Consider the following 20125-nt stretch of genomic DNA (forward strand, 5'->3'; position numbering starts at 1 on the left):
TGGGGAGTGGTGAGTGTCTTGGGACTGGCGATGTCATCGTCGCTTCTGAATTCGGAGGGTCTGACGCGTCGCGCTAGAGCCTCGTCATCACGTGTCCATCAGGGTGTCTCATCTAGGAACTGACCACGGGCAGCTCTGTTGAATGAGGCAGGTACGAACATTATACGCGTTTCATGATAGACTCAAATCTTCACAAGCACGAAAGTCGTATTGTGATAAGCACGATTATCTAAGCATATACATAGCATAGCGGCCCCGAGGTAGTAGAGAAGAACTCCTTGCTCGCAATGTGGTTCTGACCTGGCGGCGCCACCACATCCAACTCCTGCTGATCTGTCGGTTTACCTTTGGGACTGTTGGGAATTGACCAATGGGTGCCGCCTTCGTACATGCTTGTGCGAGATTTGACCTCCTTCTCTTGATACATGGCCCACATCCACCAGTGCCTGTCCAGCTGACCATGGTGCAGCCAGAAGGCTGGCTCCGCAGGGCTCACATAGACATCACCTCCGGGATCACCCCAGATAGAGAAGTGACCGCCAATGTGCAACGCTGAAAGACTGTTCGTCGCATTGGTCTGGAGTGTGTCCTGGAAGGTACCAATGGCCTTATTGGTGGTGATATGGAATAGAAGATCTTGAGGCCGGAGATAGCGCTCGGTGAAGAAGTTGCTTACGTCGCGACGGTGACAGCGTGGATTGTCACCATAGCCATCGGCGCGTGGGTTTGGTGGGATGTTGAGTTTGGGGTCCATGGTGGGCGCGAGGGGACCAAGACGAATGGTCAAATTGGTGAAGGGACCTTTACTGATACAGCCTCCTCCCGGTCCACCAGGAAGCGTCTCACCCGGCCATAGACTCATGCCTGCATGCGGTCCGATTGGATCACCATTCCCACCCATGCTCCATTCGTCGCCGTTGAAGATGGGGCTGTTAACGAGATCGGTGTACTTGGCCCAGTTCCAGTAGGGTCTGTGATGAGTAGGTGAGGTTAGTGTATGCTTTACACAAGATCTACACAAGGGTACTCACTGGTAGCCTTTGTAGCCACATTCCGTACGAAGTGCTGTTTCGTAGGCCCATATGTAGTAACGGTGCCAGTGCATGAAGTTTGCGGTGGCGTGAACCGTCGGTGTCATGTTCATATGCACCACGACAAAGTCCTCATAGCGAGACTTTGCTCCAGGATATTGTCCAGCAGGAAGTTTAGAAGGCGCCTTGAGCATGCAATTGACGGCCGTGGTGTATGCTTTCCGTTCCTCTTCCGTGAGGTCGCCGCTATCCTGTGTTAGCATCATGACTGTGGCAGTGACCGAACTTACTTACAACTCTCTACGTACAGCAACAGTGTCCTTGTTACATGTTGCAGATCTCGTCAGACCGTCTGATAGCGTCCCATCCAGTACCTTGTATGCATTTGCGAGAGCTTGCTTCTGGACACCGTCGAGGGTAAGCGTGTCTTGCCTCTGAGTAAAAGGAGATGCTGAAGCGCTAGAGAGTAGAGACAGAGATGCCACAAGGGCCTTGAGTACTGCAATGCCTGCCATCGATTGATTTCTGGCGATTCAGCTAAGTGCGGATCTCAACGCTTTTATGTCGAGCTCCATGATCAGCCTCGTTCTCCGAAGCAGGCCAACATCAACCGTGCCATACTACTGCATGTGCTGGGTCATTTATTTAGAGGGTTGCCAGACGTGGGGCGAAGTTCTACAAGGCTCTGCTGTAATGAACACCCCTGGCATGCAACACACGTACCGACGAAATACTGCTGTGCAAGGGTGTTCCAATATCATGACTATCTCAACGAACTGCCATTCCTGTTCATGGGGTGTGCAGCATGCCATTCATGGTGGCCACGAGTGGCCACAGAGTCCATACTTTTAGTGTCCAAGACCTGAGCTGCATCTGACCGCGTTGATGAGAGGCAGTCAACTGGAAGCGGTCAGCATCCTTGTACGCAATGTACGGCGCATGGTCGGGACTGTGAGCTCAACTCCGATTCACTTTGAGATCGAGCTTTCCCCGTAATGGGCTCTAAAGGTAGTCTTTGTTGTGCGATGGCGAAGGCCCCCGTGGTACCTTGTCTCTTAGATTGAAAGTGTCGAAAGCTACAAACAGGTTCAGACCAAGCGCCTGAAGCTCTTCATGCCCGCGGTCAGCATACAAGTATGTGCCATTGGCAACAGGAAGATCGTCGTTGCCGTTGTCCATCCCTTGCAAGCCAGATAGTCCCAACCGGACAATATGGGGTATGTAATACCGGCTATGATACCCCTGGCGTTCGGTAGGATTCTGCCGGGCGCAAGGTATGTTTGCCAAGCTTGTACATGTTTCGATGAAACTGTAGGACATCAACATTGATTACCACTCAGTACACCTGAGGTGGTGGTATTCGTCAGCTGCGCCACGAAATTCTGCATCGAGGCATTCGCAAGGAGATGCGCGATACCTCATATAATGCACAGCGCGGCAGACTCTCCGGTAGTGTTCGCGTGTATGGAGGCGCATGGCGCTTGCTGGAAGTACATGCTGACGGAGGCTTCCATCAATTTCGCACCTTGCGTAAGAAGCCGACCGTTTATCTTCCCATGAAAACTGGTGATGCTTAAGTAGATCAGCTTGGGAGAGCTTCGGCGACATCCTTGGCGTCCAATTCGATTGATTGAGGGATCAGGATCCCTGGCGGTGCGCCGCCTTCGAACGAAAAGCACATTGAAGTAGATGGTAGATGGGGCGTAAGCTGACAACCGGACGGAACACGGCATATGCCGAGGCCTGTCCATGCTAGATTCAGATATTGTTGAACAAGTGTGGCGTGCGCTGTTGGATCGGGCTGCGAGCAAACCCAAACAGAGCGGCGGAGCGAACGACGCAAATGGAACCTAATAGAGAGCATGTTTTCGTGACCTAATGAGACGACTGACGATGCAATGACTGCTGGCGACCATCCCGGTCTGCGGATGAGGGCAGCTCACACACTGACACACAGCTTGGACGGTGCGACATGTGGGGTACACGTTTCGGTATTCAAGCGTGATGAAGAGGGGTAGAAACGACGAAGAACAGCATTGTGAGAGCGGAAAGCTCTGCCGCACATCGATGCGTCACAAAACGATGCGCCCAAAGCATGCTGGATGCTGCTGCCGTCATTTATGATGTTTGCGGACGTAGTGAAACTGCGCAGCCGTTGGGTCCCCTGATAGCGTTGCGCGCCATGCCGGATGCGGGCTTAAGTGGCAGCCCTAAAGGTAACGTGAAGACGCGAGGACGCGTCGAGGGGCGCTTTTCTTTGTGCGTGCCTGGGCAGCTCCACCGACGCGACCCATCGCGTCGTCCGAGGTTCATTGATCAGCGACGCACAATTTAACGGCATCAGGCACCGTGTCATGGTCGCTGACATCGCCTTTGCCAGCCGCGAATCCTGTCATCGCGCGGAACCGGATCGCAGCCTCGCGCTACGCCTCTCTCCCACCATCGGTCCTTCAACACGACATTTGCCCCTCAGGGGAACGCCAAACGGCCTCTAGATGGGGCCTCCGGTGGACGGCCGCAATTCGTTGATTCGCGGGTGCAAGCGATGAGCCGACGCTGGCTGTTGCACCGCGGCGGCGTCGATTGCTTTTCGCAAAGTTTCTTGGGTGCCTGGCCAAAGCTTCAACCCTCTAGAGAGCCCTGCGCAAAGAATGCGACCAGTCATCTCATCACTTTATTGTGCCGTGCGAATGCTCGTCGCATGCCTCGAGCAAAAAGCACGGTTTGAGACATTGGAAGTGTCGGTCCTCAGCTTCTGTTAGCATGTCCTGAGCATGCTCAGTTGCTTGCGGTAGAGGAACATGCCATGCCACCGGCGCACAGCTAGCGCCATCAGCCTTCTTTGTTCCGCCCTTGTTTCACAACCTTGCACAAGTGTTACTTGGTCCAGGACCGGGGGCTCAGCCGTCCTGACTCTTAGCTCTGGAAGAGGCAAAGTGGAACATGTGATATCGCGTTTACGCGTTAGGTCCATTTACGCGTCCAATCGCGTCGCAATTCACCCTCACCCTGGCCGAGGGCCGGAGAGTGGCCTCCTGTGAGGAGTCAGGTATATATACACGGCTGCAGTCGCCTAGTACTTGCATGCTATCGTCCTATTTGCCCTACGACGTTTCTGCCTAAGGATCTTTTGGAGTCGTCTGCTTTGCCTACTTGTACTCGTACGCTTGCTGCCTACTCACCGCACCTATAAGTATCATCGATATCTCTTCGAACCAAACCCACCCATCGTAACCACAGCATCTCAACATCGCATCATCATGTTCTCATCAAACCGCACGCGCCATCAAGAGGGCAGCTTTTCGAAACATCGCGCATCCAAGTCCAAGTCACACAAGAAGAACCCCTCCTTCAGGGACTCACCGAGGAGAGTAGAACGACTAGCACAGCATGCCCAAGCATCATCACCACAATCGAACCAAACTTCTCCAACACTAGGAAGGTGAGTTTGTTCTCTTACGATGAAAGCCAAAGAAACGTTACTGACAACTTCCATCAGTGCCATTATCACTATTTCCGTCGGCCGCGAGCAGCGACTCTTTGCAGCGCACGAAGATGTTCTGTCGCATTCTCCCTGGTTCCAGACTCTCTGCAGCGGCCAGTTCTTCCAGTCTACCAACAAGCGCATCGACCTACCCGACGAAGAGCCCGAAGTCTTTTCATCGATCCTCGAGTACCTCTACAAAGGCGACTACTACCCACGTATGGAGTATGACAAGAAGCGAAACAGCTGGAACCTTGAAGACGGTGGAAACGCCAACAACGCCCACGAAGCCATCGTTCAGTCTTCGGTTGGACCGATACTGAAAGACACCGTCATCTACTGTCAAGCCGACAAGTACGGACTCCAAGAACTGAAGAAGCTTGCGCTCAAGAAGCAAGGCCTTCAATCTGGCATCCAATGCTCAACTATCTTGACCTCCGCCCGTTACGCATATGCCAACACTCCTGACAACGACTCGAAGCTTCGCGCACACTACCTCGCGCTCATCATCCGCGCCCGACACACCTTCAAGCGCAGCGGCACAATGCAGAACGAGATGGAGAACGGCGGTAAGCTCTTCTTCGACTTGTTCGTTGCCATGGTCAACCACATGGACGATCTTTCAGCGAAGTCGCCGCACTAAGTTGTTGCCCCCACATTTGATCCTATCAAGCTTCCCTCGAGTGGCTTGCCCTCTTCATCGCACCCAACTAATGACCCCTTTCATCTGCTATTTCTTGACCTTCTTGTATATACACCTTGCGTTTCAGCCTCGCGGCTATGCCTTCTCTCTACTGGGTTCTGCTTCGATCTGGGTTTGTTTCTGCACGGCGTTACGGTCTGGATATACCTTTCTGGCACTCATTCACGCCACTGTTGTACTATACTTATCTCTTTACCTGGGTTGGCTTTCCTTTATCTTTCGCGTCTTCTCTATTGGCCTCAAAATTGCCTAGATGCGCAGGCCTTTTCGCATTGGTTCAACTTTCTTCTCTGCATCTCAAGACAGAAAACACTTCCTGGTTATCATGTTACCAGAATGGTTGCGCTTTACTTATGTTCTTCGTCGCGGTTTTGACTTTCCTTTAGGGAAGCCAGATGCTTCTCTACAATTGTTGCAGTATTATCTGCAGGACAGCAGCATCAAATTGTAACAGGGAATGGTCGCATATTTCGTACTACGTTTCAAGCGATTAATGATAGCATACAATATCACGAATACTTACGCTTGCATTCTTGATTACCGTATCTAACCTGACGTGATGCCGCATGGCGCAGTGATTCATTTAGGCCTCCAACTGCTCGTAGCAACCATGCTGCTCAGCCTTGATCCTCCGTCTCCACAGTGGCTTGGCTGATATCATTGGCCGGCAATACGGCAACTACGCAGTACACGCCTCACCACCTTCAAATATATATTTGGGACGACAACCAAGCCCATGTGGACTTGATGATACGATAGACACGGTGATTACCATATCAACAGTACTTGCCGTTTTTTAACAACTTTACACACCACGTAACACGACAACCACAAAGCCACCACCATGTTCCCCGAAAAACCACCTCGACACTCAGCCCAAGCCATCGGCGCAAAACGCGTCGGAGGCAAGAAAGTTCCAAAGCAGTATCGCAAATATCACAAGAACCATAAGAACAACGGTAAAACGGGGGGCAATGTCGCTACCAAGTTCGCGCATAACCTGATACGCGGAGTGAAGTCTATCATCGAATCGCTCTAGACGTGGTTACCTCCGGGAGCAAAGCAGCACGGTACATTGCGACTAGAGCATGTGGGCTGCGAGCGGAAGCAGGAGGAAAGAAGGAAAGACAGAAAGGGTCAGCCGTGAGCTGAGGTGCGTCGGCGAACGCTATACATGACGCCAGTCCGGGATGAACCATACAAAGCGGGATGGAGAACGAATGCAGCGTCTTAACGATGCCCGAAGACAAAGCCAAGTGGATAAGCAGGACTGGGCATGGAGACGAGGGAACAGCGCCGATCGATACCCGTTGACTCATCTTGTCGAACGCTCCACATGCGCGGACTAGGCGTGGTACTGGTACTTGCTGGTACAGTCACAGTTATTCAGCCGGCATACTTCGCTGTTCATGCAAGATGCGACAAGGACAGCATCTGCACGTCGAAGCGAGGCGGAAGCAATGTATCGCGTCGCGTCGCGCCGTGTTGGGCTGGTAGTGCAAGTGGGGTAAAGATGGACAGGGCGGCGGATTGGGTGTGGGCGGGGGGCTGCAACGCGATATCAGCTGAGAGGGCGACAGAGCGCGTCTGTGCGGGACGCGGCTTGGGGTCCTGCACCAGTCACTGGCCGCGTCGAAGAGCCGGCTCGTCTCACGAACCATGCAAGGGAGGGGTTAGATAAAGGAAATACCAGGGAATCAAGGTTTGAGGCAGATCGGTAGCATTGATTGAGATATTGGCGATTTCGACCTGCCTTCTTCTATCGTCAGTTCCCCACTTGCCGCGATGGTGTGGTGCATCGCACATCGTCGTTCCATGCGCATCGAGGCTGCTTACACATGCGACCGCGCATCTGCTCCCAGCTTGGACAGTGACGTGTCGTGGTTGTGATAGAGCAAGGAGTTGATCTGTATCGTAGACGGGAGCAGGCCGACGTTTTTAGGCATCAGACCCCTGTTCCCGGGAATGCGCCCTTCTTGTTCATGACTACCATGCCGTGTTCGCGCGAGATGTAGCCCTTCATTAGACCCTGCAATCTGGGTTAGCCGAGTGGGTTCTTGGTGTGACATCCGTGACGAGGCTGCCTCAGAGCCGGGTAAGACCTATAGAAGCCCAACGCTGGGGCATAGCGTACGCACCTTGTAAATCTGGTTTGCCAATAGGCACTCGACCTCGTCGTCCTCCACTGCTTGGCCGCTGCCTTCGCCTGCGATACCCATCCTGAGCGCGGCGGCAAAGTTTGCTAGCGGTACTCGCGACTTCCGTATCCGGTCCTTCTCCGTCTGTCCTTCTTTGAGATCGTCAAAGCCACCAGCGAGGTAAACCTTTCGGAGAAGGTTGCGCAAAGCGATGTCGCGGCTCCGCTCCAGAGTAAGGAAGATGCGCCGCCTGACAAACTCGGGCTCGCCTTCTGCCAGTGCCTTGTCGAAGCCCGTAAGATCGCCTCGTTTTATGCAAGATACAAGGGGGCCGAAAATGCGTTCTAGACGAGGGGCTTCGGCGAGTAGGCTGGCGGTGGGAACCTTGTGTTGAGTGATTAGGCGGCAGGGAATGAGGTATGTGAGTATGAGCCTGAACTGTTAGTTCCGAGGAGCTATCCGTTGGATTGACCTAACTCACGATTTGTTTTGTTGCGACTTTGACCAGCAAGATTCCCATGCCTGCTGCAAGCTGCTTTCTGCCTTGGCGTAGTCTTCCTGCAGGAACGCCAGCACTCCAAGATAGTATTTGTATGTGACTCTATGCGCTCGCGGGTACAGCTCGAATGTAGGTAGGTCGGACTGTGCTTCGATCGATCGTACAACGTTCTTGGATAAGCTGATTGCTTTCAGCTGGGCATATGCGCGTTAGCTGTCGTTACACCACGCAGATTACGATAGGGCTTACTTTGAAATACGTCTTGAACTGAAGGTTGGCTATGCAATATACACCCCACTTTCGCGATTGTGACATGTCGGGGTTCCTGTCACCAAGACAAAGGGCAAAGATCCTGTTGAATACTCGCGCAGCTTCTTCAAGCTTCTGATTCTGAGGTGCTGTGCTCACGATATCGTCTGAGTAGCCGGTGTTGAGAGCTGCTGGTTTCGACTTGGCCAATTGCTCGTCTGCTTTGATTGCTATCTTCCTAAGATGATTTGCAGTGAAGTACAGGGTGAATATGGCCCATGCTGGTAGCAGTCCACCAGATATGTGCTTGATGAAGATGCTCGTCAGGTCCTTCCACGTATCGTACACTGCCAAGTATTGACGCTCATTCAGCTTGCCCTGGTTCGCTGCTTCGTCGGTCTTGATGATCTCTTTGACAGCGCGCCAATAAGTAGCAATGATATCAACCCAGGGAGAGGCCTTGGCCTTTTTGGAGCTCATTCGCTGTTCGAGCGCATAAACAATATCGCCTTCGATCTTCTCGTCACTGGAGGCGCGGTAGAAGTCGTATAGCCGACCAGGGTCATGCGCGGGTGCGACTGGACTGAAGAAGTCTGCGACGGGTTGCGCAAGGCCACTGGCTAATGCCTCATGGAAAGGCACGAGTGCAGCTTGCATGGCGGCCATGAGGGATTCGGTTGGATTGTGGGATATCGGTTGTCGCGTGAATCTGAAGGTTTGCGCGACTACAGTTGGCACTCTCAGCCCTTTGACATGGTGCGGATTGTCTGCTGAAAACCAACTGGTGGGTGTCCTAGTGGTCCTCAAGGTGGTCGGGTGTTTGGGCTGTTTGTTCGCCGACGTCCGTAGCGCCTGCCGCCAAGTTGTTGTGGGCCCCTGCTCAACTCGGCTAGCGCGCACAAGGTGGTGTCGAATTCGCTTGTCAATCCACGATGGAGACGACCTGACTGAACTTCTCAACTCAAGGTACTAACCTCACAGCACATTCAAGGTCAGTCTACGTCGCCAGCCCATGCCCATACCGCCCGCTAACCAGTCGCAGATGGGTAAGCAATTTTTCTTCGTCCGCCACACCGTCCCGTCCAGCAATTGCAGCCGATGGAATTTTCGAACGAGGCCAGCGCGACCATGACCGCTCTCACCATCGCGATAAAACGACACGAAGCTGGGTCCGAATGGGAAGGAGCTTTGGTGGTGTGCATGCACAGCGGAGAGGCCAACGGCGCCACAAAACTTATGACGATGGCAGCGAAGCCCGCGAGATCGTCCGCATGCGACAAACTCGAATACGACCGTACTCGACTGCCCTAACCCGACCGCCGTCCCCAACCACGACCGCTGCAATTGCTGGACTAGGAGAAAACGTTGTCATTGAAGCAGTACTGACGATGCTTCAGCACGCTTCCAGGAATACCAGATCATCGGGCGCCATCTGCCCTCAGAGACCAACCCCTCGCCCAAGATCTACCGTATGCGCATCTTTGCGACCAACGAGGTTGTCGCTAAGTCGCGGTTCTGGTACTTCCTTGGCAAGCTCCGCAAGATCAAGAAGGCCAACGGTGAGATCGTCTCCGTAAACCAGGTATGTCGAGGCACAGAAGACTGCGCAACAACCAATTGACCTTGTTCAGATCCACGAGAAGAAGCCCGAGAAGGTCAAGAACTTCGGTATCTGGCTCAAGTACGACTCGCGCTCCGGTACCCACAACATGTACAAGGAGTACCGTGAGATGTCCCGTGTCGCCGCCGTCGATGCTCTGTACCAGGATATGGCCGCCCGTCACCGATCGCGCTTCAGGTCCGTTCAGGTATGATCAAATCGACTCAGCGGTCTGCGTCAAATCACTCACACTCGATCTAGATTCTCAAGGTTGTTGAGGTCGAGAAGGCCGACGACCTCCGCCGCCCATACATCAAGCAGCTCCTCACCAAGAACCTCAAGTTCCCGCTGCCCCACCGCATCAACAAGAAGGTTGGAAAGAAGGTCTTCAGCTCTACCCGACCATCCACTTTCTTCTAAGCGTGTTTCTCATTACGGAGTGCGGTCTGGATGGGTAGGGATGTTATGGGTTTCCCTCGGTTATGCATGCTTCACGAAAAGAAGTACATTAGGAACGAATGAAAATCCCTGATACCTCCATTCGGCTGTCGGTGCGCGTGATGCAGTTTGGGGTGCTATCTAGCCACGCGCGTGAAGGCGACACTGGCAGGGACGTCGAACAACGGCGATACCGAGGGATGAGTTGGACGATAGACAATGAAGTCATGCCAATACACTTGAGCAGTACATGTTGCATTTCGACCCATTTTCTAACATGCGATTAGATCTTCGCCCTCCCTGTTGGCGCCACCTTTGGCCTTCCCAGTGTGTCTATTGGCATCCACCATGGGTACCCAGTCACATTTGTCTTGTCCATGGTTCCTGTGAAATTCGCCGGCCTCTTCTCCATGAAGGACTTTACGCCCTCGGTGTTATCCCTGTGCCTAGTCAGTTTATGAGTACAAATCAATAACAAGGAAAACTTACGGCGATCCAAACAACTCGTAGATAACCCTGCTATCCAACAAATGCTGACCCTCGGGACTCCCCGCATCCCTGTACATCAGTTCCTTCATCAGATACGTACTCACGCTACTCGTATTCTTCACCACATCCTCTGCAACCTCGAGCGCCCTCGGCAACACATCTTCCGCCTTGTCGCACACCTCCGCAAACAAGCCGTCCCAGATCTTGTGGCTAGCAAGATAGGTGCTGCCTGTCGTCACGGCCTGCATAGCGCGACTATGGCCGATCAACCGGGGCAGGAAGAAGGAAGAACACGCTTCCATGATGAGTCCACGGCGCGAGAAAACGAAGCCAATCTTCGCCGACGCATACGCTATGCGGATGTTCATGGGCAGCGTCATGGTGATTCCGATTCCTACTGCGGAACCTTGCAGCGCGGCGATGGAAGGCTTGCGGCAATGATGGATGGCTAGGGCTACGCGTCCGCCTCTGAAATGTTCTTCTGTTAGCATCCTGTTTGTCAATTTGACCGATCCAATTCGATCTCCTTTCATCGCATAAACGCGATTCAAAACACATCACCAACCCAACAACAAAAACACCAAACATACCCATCCCGATGATCCTGCACCCTCTCCGCATCCGCCCCATTCACCCCCTCCCCAAACCCCTCATCCAGATCCGCGCCCGCACAGAAAATCCGCCCATCCCCCGTCACCACGATGCATTTCACCCGCTCGTCTGCATCGAACATGGCGTATGCTTGTTCAATCTCCGCGCGCATCGTGTCGGTGAAGGCATTGTGGTTTCCGGGCCTGTGTAATGTGAGGATGATGACGGAGGGAGCTTTTTCGTGGTGCTGGGTGCGGATTTGGGTGAATTTGAGGTCGTTGTAGGAGGTGGGGAGGAGGATGTCTGGTTTGTGGCGGGGGGTTTGTTTGGCGGGCATTTTGGCTGAAGTTTTGGGTTGGTTTGGATGGGTGGGTGGATGATAGACACAGTTGATGTTTTGGGGAATTAAATGCTGGTTACATGCGCGTGGTACGTACGTACCCCATGTTGTCCGGGAGCGTGGACGTGCTTGTCGCGTTGATGATGCGGGGAGACGCGGAACCGAGGTACGCGTTGGCGGTGTTCGACGTCGAAGCTTGGGTTCGGGTAAGCTTGTCTCAGCCATTACAGCCTCTTTACATCGAAGGTGGAACTTTGTGGGCACTTTTATTATTTATTGAGGGAGAGTCAGGCAAGCATACTGTATAACATATCCTGCGTCTTATGGAATTAACGTACCTTTGTCAACAACGCTCACGAATGCTCAATCATTTTGTCAACGAAACGCTGCTCCTTCAGTGTGAGACGATGCAATGTCCAAATATCGTCTATAGCGGCCAAAACCAAGTCGCTTTCTACTATTACATAGTGGTATCATTTCTCCGTACGAGCCATCTAAGCGGTGACCTCTCCCTCAGCAAAAGCTCTGCCGATCTCCCTTGCAACTCCCAATCTTAGCACCGCAATAATATCTTCACTCTTTGCACCCTTCGGGAAGCCTTTCCGCCAGTCCCACCCACGCTTACTATCGTCTACGTGGCCACCCTTGACAAAGACCGTCGAGCCCTCTGCACTCTGACCATCTGCGGAGCCGAAATCAATTGAGCCTATAAGCGAATACTGGCTTGATGCTGTCGTCAAATTCGATGTAGATTTCGATAATTGGTGAGAGGCGTTGGGTTCGTGCGCGGAGAGGAGGGTGGTCGCAAGTACTTCCTCACATTGCGTTCGGATCATGCTTGGTGCGGTATCAAGGTCCTCGATGGCTGCGAGGAGGTCGTACAAGTGGCGGAGCGTCAATGTGCGTTTGGGCTGGTTGACAAAGATGAGTGCCTCGCCTAGCAGCGGTAGGAGAACGTCGACTTGAACCACAGTTTCTATCTCTGGATCGTACAGTCCTCCACGGATGCTAGATGATGCACTGGCGATGATGACCATGAGCGCGTTCGCTGCAGCTCGTTTCCGTGCCATGGGTCGATGTGCTGGCTTCTCTCCGGGCTTCAGTAGCACCTCTTCATCTCGTAGGTCGTAGTATTTGCGTATTGTTGCGTAACCGCTCAGGTGGTTTGAAAGGAGGGAAGCTGCCTCGGAGTCTAGGCTTGCGAGTTTTGTCAGGGTCTGCTTTGGTGAAGTAATGAGCGAGTTAAGTGACTCGTCTAGTTCATCTAGAGGCGGATAGGCGGTCGACTTGATAAGGCAGTGGGCGACCAAGACTCGTAGCACCTCTTGAATCTTTTGTGCGTCGTGGGCACGGGCGTAGTAGAGCAGTGTATCGCCATAGCTCTCGGTGTTGGTGCGGAGATGGTCGGCATATTTCTGCAACTGTCAGCTTGTATCCGGGAGTGTTCCTGCTCTATAACATACCTGAGCGATGATGACGGCATGCTGTGAGAGGCCCAAGTTATGGCAAAGCTGGGTGATCTTGTCGACACGAGCTGAGGACTCGAGTTGCAAGTCGTTTAGTATCCGCTCAATACGCTCGTTTGCTGTGATGCCGTCGTCCAATCTACCGAGAATCTGCACCGCGATCTCCCATCCTTCTTTGGATGTTTGACCGTCTCGAGCCTCGAGTTCGCCCCTGGCAGGCAACAAATTGGCGTAGGCAATAAGTATGTCGTCTTTTCTAACACCCTTCGGCTGTTGCTGTTCAGTGTAGCTCAGGACCATCAGATCACTCTGGTCGAACTGATCCATCAGGCCCTTTGCGCTTGTGAACCACTCTCCTGCACTGGCAAGCTCCGCGACCGCAGAAGCCATGGTGAGGGACCATCCCTGCAGGATTTGGAGAGCGCCCTCGATGTTGTCATCAAGTATACACGCTATGCCCACCTCGAAAGGGTCGACAGCATTGACACTGAAGTCTTCGTCGCTGTTCTGGATGACGGCTGCCAGCGCGGAAGATAGCCGTTGGCAGTACGCTTTGACCGGAGTCACGTCGACAGGGCGAACTCGTTGAGACCGCATGATGGAGCGACGGCTTGCGGCCAGACTACCCTGTGCGGAATCTTCCTCTTCTCCATTCCACCAGACGCTCAGACCCACTACTGCTTCGATCCAGTCGGCCGATAATTCGAGGATCGCTTCTTCATCGCCCAGCAAGAGCTTGTAAACCGTGCTGAGGGCTTCGTACACTGACCAGGGCACTTTACTTTCGGCTTTGCGACTGGCCACGCTAAGCTGGAAGCTTGCCTGAGTTTGCGATATGCCAAAATGTGCCGCCTTAAAGGGCTGAGAGATAGAGTGTCGGCTCACACTTTCGCCCTCTGCAAACTCCTCCAAGTTAGCACTCACTTGGTGAACACGCTGCCTAAAGATGCTCCAATCGTGTCCCTTGATGTCCCAATCCTCCGATGCGATGGCTGGGCATTCCCGGAGGAGATCGATTGCTTGACGAAGCGCGTGGTTTGCGTATGAGAGGTGTGACCCGACGTATCCTGAAGTGCCCAATCCGTCGTGTTGAGCTGTCTCGGCGTGCTCAAGCTGAGCGCCCTGAAGTAGTCTCATTGTCTGCGAGAAGTTGCCCCTGACAGTAGACACATGGACAGCTTCCCAGAACGAGGAATGTCTTGAATATCCGCGGGTCTCCCTCAATACCACTTCGGCCTCGACCTGAGGGAATGTGCTGTTCAGCCAGTCGAGCAGCACCCGCGGGATGGGTGTGTATTGTTTCGAATCGGTTCGCGCTACGAGGGAGAGGGCGGAGGCTCGCTGGTTTAGGCCAATCTGTGGGGGGTTGTGAAGGGTCAGCAGAAGAGCAGCAAGCTGGCGGGCTTGCGACAGCTCCTGTGAAGTCGTCTTGTGTGCATCTGGCCAAGTTGCGATCAGCTCCTGAGCGACTGTGCCAAGCACCTCAGTCCGCTTGTCTGGCGAGTCTGACTGAAGAGACTCGTGGACTTTCTCGACCAGACGCTCCGTCTCCAATATGATTTGGTCGGACTCGCGCAGAGCCTGTCGGTCGCTGTTGGAAGTCAGGCCCTTGGCGAGCGCAAGGAGATCGAATCGCGTCTGTTTTGCGCCTGACCGCACCAAGGCTGGACTTGGCTCCATGTCGGTTGCGCTTGTTCTTGAGACAATTGACTGGGAGAACCTGTTCTGTGTCTTGTTGCGGCGCTGCGGTGAGAGCGGCTCGTCTTCTTCGGTACCCTCATCTTCGTCCATGTCGTCATCTTCCTCCTGATCTTCATCCGTGTATTCTTCTTCTGATTCGCCCTCCGCGTCCTGGTGTAGTGTGTGTGCGGGCGCTTGGAACTGGCCAGAGGTTGCGATGCGTCCGCGTTGTGTTGGGGGCCGTCCGGAAGTCGAAGTGCCTGTTGAGCCGAGCCCATTGCCTTCAAACATGCTTCCCTTGGGCGGTGAGCTGCCAAACAGCGAGTTGCTGGCGTAGTCATAGCTGTTTGGGTTGAAGGTTGGGCGTGCATTGCCGAAGAGTCCTTGGTTCATGCCTGGCGGCGGGCCAGCTGGTGTTGAGGAGGGATAGTGCGATTCTTCTAGGGGCGGAGGGCCAGCGGGTGTGGTCGAGGGTGCGTGGAGGCTGTCGTCGTAGTAGCTGCGGCCGGGTGTTGACGGTGGTCCACGAAACATTGCTGTCTAGTCGCAAGTTTACCTGGGTACGCGGTGGAACAGGCGAACAGGGATCCAAAACCAAGGTATTTTCTCCACTTAATTTCCCAGTTCACACGTTGCGCCGCACATGCGCCGTAATGAATTATTTCGCGTGGTGAAGGGATTTGATTGTTCTCGGTCTAGCTACTGTCGCGGTCGCAAAACATAAACTCTGGACGAGCTCCAGCGACGCGCTGGGCTTGGCGCGTCCGCGGACCGGCGTCCGGCGGAACCTTCTCCCGGCTTCACAAAGTGCGCGCGCCGTGCAAGAGCGGCACCTGCGTCCATGGATGTCTTGCTCGCAGCTTGCTTTTAGATTGCAGACCCGCCCGGCTATCTAGACTCGACGACACGTGCGCATGATTCACGACGCAGGCCTAGTTCATCCCGCTTGTCTTGACTTTTGGTTTTTTCTGCTCGTTCCTGGTGGCGGCGCCATGAAAGCGTGTCTTCACAACGAATCAGGCGACGTGCATACCCCGAGATGGTGTGGCTGCCACCCGTGTTCAACCCCGCTACGGGCTGTTTCTGGTAAATCAATATCCCATCACCCTCACTAAGTCTTTTGTCGAGTCGTGGAGCGCAGGGGTCAAATCACTTGGTAATGCCTAGGGTTCCTTATTAAGGTACCCGATGCTAGACTGCGCCGTCGCCAGCCTCCGCCAGCATTAGCCTACAGCTGACGTACCGTGCGACTCAAAAACGGTTGGAGCCCGCTGGTCGACCACACCCGCTGCTTCCGTCGCCTGACCCTACTCTTTGCCTTTTCTCGTGCGCGTTGTCCTACTTGAATGCTTCTCATCTCTAATGTGTAATGCTGCTTGCTGCGCACTCATACCCCTCGGCCCACCTCTGACGTAGTGCTGCCCGTCCATAGCCCGCCATCATGGCGCTTTGGTCCACCGCGAAGACGCAGTCAAAGCAAGGTTTCGACAAGGTCTACACGTGGGTTGACAAGCTCGGTGCCCCCGTCAATCGACTGTCCAACAAGGTCGGCTCTGAAGCCTTCTGGCCTACAACGCTAGACATCGAGTCGGACAAGGCTGCGAGGATCCTCAAAAGCTTCTGCAGTACGTCAACTTCCGATGCGTCCCGCCAAGTACTAACACGCCCGCAGAGGATGGTTTCTACCAAGAAGAAGACCGACCCATCGCCACCGACGTCCCCAAGGGAAAACAACGAGTCCTCAAGAAGATACCCTCCAAGGTCATCCAGAATGCCAAAGGCCTATGCATCTTCACGACCATGCGGTCCGGCCTTTGGGTCTCCGGATCTGGCGGAGCCGGCATATTGGTCGCACGCAAGGCCGATGGAACATGGTCACCCCCGTCAGGCATCATGATGCACACCGTGGGTGTAGGCTTCCTAGTGGGCGTAGACATTTACGACTGCGTGATTGTCATCAACTCCGACAAGGCCATGGAGGCTTTTCAGTCCATCCGCTGCACATTGGGAGGTGAAATCAGTGCAGTCGCAGGCCCAGCCGGCGTTGGCGGTATACTGGATTCGGAGATCCACAAGCGCCAATCACCACTATTCACGTATATCAAATCGCGAGGATTCTATGCTGGCCTCCAACTAGACGGAACCATCATCATCGAGCGAACAGACGAGAACGAACGGTTTTACGGCGAACGCATAGGGGTCAAAGACATTTTGGCAGGCAAAGTGAGGCACCCGCCTTACGAGATAAGGAGACTCATGGAGACTCTGAAATCGGCTCAAGGAGATACGGACGTGGACGAGACTTTGATACCAGACGAGGCGCCACCTGCCGACTTTGAGATCACAGGCCCTGAAGACAAGACATTTGGTATTCCAGACGCTGTTGACCCCGACCCGTATGGCGTACTGGCATTACAAGAAGCTGGTCTAGAGATCAGGGAAGCAGGCACACACAGCCGTCCTGCAAGCGAACAATTCGAGTTCAAACCGAGCCCCACAAGCCCCATCTACAACACTTTCAGGAATTCCACATTCCGGCGAAGCATGGACCGCTCGAGCTATGCTGGCAGTCGGCCAACAAGTTGGCGCACAAGCACCATCAGCGGCGTACTGGAGCCCCGGACGCCAACAGTTGACATGAGCACCCAGACCGACGATCTACCGCCACCACCTCCGACCATCAGAAAGTCACCCCCCACGCTACCGCCAAGAACAAGCGTCGCACGCACACCTACTCCTCCCATAGTGGAAGTACCCGAAACCAGGGTCGAGCAAGCTACTCCGCCACGAGCTAGGAGTGTAGACAGACAGGCCGAAGAAGCAACACCTACCGCTGCAGGAACAAAGACAGACAAAGCTGCCGGCCCAAAGTCCGACGGCTCTCCTCGGAACTCCATAGCCACTGAAGAGGCTCATGATTCCGAGTCAAGTTCCGATTCGGAATCAGACGAACAGGAGGAGGAAGATGAGTTTGAAGAAGAGCCAATCGTCCACGAGGTCCACCAGGCCGCTGCCCCACAAGCCATTCGCGCACGCGTCGTCCAAGTTGCCAAGCCAATGCCTCCTGCTCTACCGGTCAGAAATCCATTCCGCAACCGCGTCTCAACGAACTCAGACGGCTCCCTGAACTCTCCAACCGTAACGAAGCATAGCCCGGAATCAACCCCCTCGCTTATGCGCGGTGATTCAACTTCTTCTCTGTCTTCCGTAGAAGACAACAGACTCGAGCAGATTGGCAACAGGCTCAAGCCCAAGTATTCTCACGAGCCGTCTCCTGATGACGAGAAGAAGGAGGACAAGGACGATGCCTTCCACTCGCTTCCAGAGTCTCCGATGAAGAGCATTCCAGGAGGTTTCAACTGAGCGACCGAAGTCTAACATCCAATCGACTTCCGCCTCTCTCTACACCGCTCTTTCGCTGCACATATAGAGCTGGGATGACCATCTCATCCTGGACTACACCCTCACAGATTACGCTTACAAAATGGCGTTGCGACCCCAAGCGCATGATTACTGCGTCTTGCCACTTGCTTATTCGGCTTGGCCAAAACGCAACCATGCCCGGTCGATCACCACGTCCTGATAGGAGACTGCCTTTCACCGTCGTTACGAATTATGATTCCCATTGATATCCACTTTATTGCTTTACTTGCCCTGCTCACGCATGGCTCGCCATAGCATCTGCATGTATCTAGTGCCATTTCAAAACTGCAATTCATTTGCTTGCATACCGATAGTCATCATAGACGAATATTATGTCTAATTCGAATCAAAATCTTTCTGGGCATTGTTCAAGCGTGATAGACAACAGATTCATGGCCAATCTGGAAGGCGTTGAGAGCGTGGGCTGGCTGCGCTAACGCGGCCGTGACATCCCTGCCAAAATTTCGTGAACGGAATTACACTATGAGCTCGACTTCGCAGACACACAAACCTCCACACCAGCATTTGCACTCTCAAGCACTGAGTCGGCGCGCTTCTTACATATTGCGCCCGAAGCCGATCTGTAGAAAGTCTCACACCAAGTCCTCTCGAAGGCCGACCGACACTCCTTCCAACCACACAGCGCCGCCCGTCGCAACCCACACCCGCAATGGCACCCGAAGCGCCGCCAAAGACGAAGAAGTCTAAAGCAACGCCGAAAACAGTCGCCGACTTCACCGTTCTTCCCCTCACATTACCCACACTATCTGGTCTGCCAGCGCACTGCAACGATGCAAAGCATTACATCTACGTCAAACCGCACGCTCCCAGCATACCCACTGCCGACGACGAGCGCAGCCTCTTTGTCGCAAACATACCCATCGATGCCTCCGAGCGCAACATCCGCGCGCTGTTCCAAGAACAACTAGGCGGCTCCATGGTTGAGCGCGTCGAGTTTGATGCCTCGGTCCCCGCGCAACCAATGCACAAGCGCTGGAAGAGCGATAAGCCTACGACGCAAGACGACTCAGCTACCTCGAGAGGCAAGAAGAGGAAGAGGACCGATGACGCGGCAGTGATAGCAGAGGGTGTGGTAGAAGACGCCGAGAGCGCGCTACCACGGTTATGGAACAGCGAAGTGCGAAAGAGCGGTAGCGGCGCCGTCGTCGTCTTCGTAGACAAGAAGAGCGCCAGGGGAGCTCTGAAGGAGATCCAAAAGGCCGTAAAAGAGGGCAGAAGCATATCATGGAAGGGAGGAGAAGGACTAGGCGTTGAGCGTGCGTCTCCACAACCCCCTCACACTCATTCCTCGTCTAACCCAAGAAACAACAGGCTACAAATCCCACACCACCCTCACCTACCCCACCCCCACCCTCCTCCAAGCCTCGCTAAACGCCTACCTCACCCAATTCAACGCCCTCGAAACAGCGCGGAACCGCATTCGCAAGACGTCCCGCTCTGTTCCTGACGAGGAAGGCTTCATGACGGTTACAAGAGGCGGCCGTGTTGGGCCTGCTAGGCTGGAAGAGGCGGAGAAGAAGAAGGCTGAGCTGGATGAGCGGAAGAGGAATCATAGGGCTACGGATGACTTTTATAGGTTCCAGAATAGGGAGAGGAGGAAGGAGGCTGAGGGGTTGCTGAAGAGGAAGTTTGAGGAGGATAGGAGGAGGGTGGAGGGGATGAGGGAGAGGAGGGGGAGGGTTAGGCCGGAGACGTGAGGATGGATGTGTGGTGGGTGGGCGATGAGGACTTTCTGTCGGGGAGGTTGCTATATATGAGTCTTGAGAGTGCAGACGCACGCAGGTTGTGCCACCCGATGAAGTTTTTACTGGACTGTTCTCTTCACATCACGGCTCATTCAGCATGGCACAAATGGGAGGTAGACGATATCAACACATTGATTCATGGTCATAAACTAGCACTCGCAAAACTCAACATGACAAAGAAAATAGGAAACCAATCTCGAATCTTTCCTTGAGGAAAGACAGACTAGT

General features: G+C 53.9%; 8 protein-coding genes across 8 annotated transcripts; 4 read left to right on the plus strand and 4 right to left on the minus strand.

Moving 5' to 3' along the window:
- Positions 1–229: 229 nt before the first annotated feature.
- Positions 230–1546, minus strand: J4E93_008523 (uncharacterized protein; the record flags this gene model as incomplete). The annotated part of the gene is made up of 3 exons (XM_049346422.1): positions 230–971; positions 1032–1277; positions 1326–1546. The coding sequence occupies 3 exons, from the start codon at positions 1544–1546 to the stop codon at positions 230–232; spliced, it is 1209 nt and encodes a 402-aa protein (XP_049196312.1).
- A 2745-nt stretch (positions 1547–4291) lies between these two features.
- Positions 4292–5158, plus strand: J4E93_008524 (uncharacterized protein; the record flags this gene model as incomplete). Its single annotated transcript, XM_049346423.1, has 2 exons — positions 4292–4473; positions 4531–5158. 2 exons carry the CDS (start codon positions 4292–4294, stop codon positions 5156–5158), a joined length of 810 nt encoding a protein of 269 aa, XP_049196313.1.
- A 2005-nt stretch (positions 5159–7163) lies between these two features.
- Positions 7164–8761, minus strand: J4E93_008525 (uncharacterized protein; the record flags this gene model as incomplete). Its single annotated transcript, XM_049346424.1, has 4 exons — positions 7164–7247; positions 7357–7789; positions 7838–8049; positions 8105–8761. The coding sequence occupies 4 exons, from the start codon at positions 8759–8761 to the stop codon at positions 7164–7166; spliced, it is 1386 nt and encodes a 461-aa protein (XP_049196314.1).
- A 385-nt stretch (positions 8762–9146) lies between these two features.
- On the plus strand, positions 9147–10124 carry RPL20A (60S ribosomal protein L20A; the record flags this gene model as incomplete). Its single annotated transcript, XM_049346425.1, has 4 exons — positions 9147–9150; positions 9502–9686; positions 9736–9912; positions 9966–10124. 4 exons carry the CDS (start codon positions 9147–9149, stop codon positions 10122–10124), a joined length of 525 nt encoding a protein of 174 aa, XP_049196315.1.
- Positions 10125–10425: 301 nt separating this feature from the next.
- J4E93_008527 (uncharacterized protein) lies at positions 10426–11559 on the minus strand (the record flags this gene model as incomplete). The annotated part of the gene is made up of 3 exons (XM_049346426.1): positions 10426–10582; positions 10632–11099; positions 11222–11559. The coding sequence occupies 3 exons, from the start codon at positions 11557–11559 to the stop codon at positions 10426–10428; spliced, it is 963 nt and encodes a 320-aa protein (XP_049196316.1).
- Positions 11560–12056: 497 nt separating this feature from the next.
- J4E93_008528 (uncharacterized protein) lies at positions 12057–15242 on the minus strand (the record flags this gene model as incomplete). Its single annotated transcript, XM_049346427.1, has 2 exons — positions 12057–12977; positions 13026–15242. The coding sequence occupies 2 exons, from the start codon at positions 15240–15242 to the stop codon at positions 12057–12059; spliced, it is 3138 nt and encodes a 1045-aa protein (XP_049196317.1).
- A 907-nt stretch (positions 15243–16149) lies between these two features.
- Positions 16150–18071, plus strand: J4E93_008529 (uncharacterized protein; the record flags this gene model as incomplete). Its single annotated transcript, XM_049346428.1, has 2 exons — positions 16150–16333; positions 16381–18071. 2 exons carry the CDS (start codon positions 16150–16152, stop codon positions 18069–18071), a joined length of 1875 nt encoding a protein of 624 aa, XP_049196318.1.
- Positions 18072–18801: 730 nt separating this feature from the next.
- Positions 18802–19849, plus strand: J4E93_008530 (uncharacterized protein; the record flags this gene model as incomplete). The annotated part of the gene is made up of 2 exons (XM_049346429.1): positions 18802–19408; positions 19464–19849. 2 exons carry the CDS (start codon positions 18802–18804, stop codon positions 19847–19849), a joined length of 993 nt encoding a protein of 330 aa, XP_049196319.1.
- Between the last annotated feature and the right edge of the window lie 276 nt (positions 19850–20125).

The sequence above is a fragment of the Alternaria ventricosa genome, assembly GCF_023758065.1.
Source record: "Alternaria ventricosa strain BMP 2768 chromosome Unknown scaffold_17, whole genome shotgun sequence".
In the NCBI taxonomy this organism is placed as follows: Eukaryota; Fungi; Ascomycota; class Dothideomycetes; order Pleosporales; family Pleosporaceae; genus Alternaria; species Alternaria ventricosa.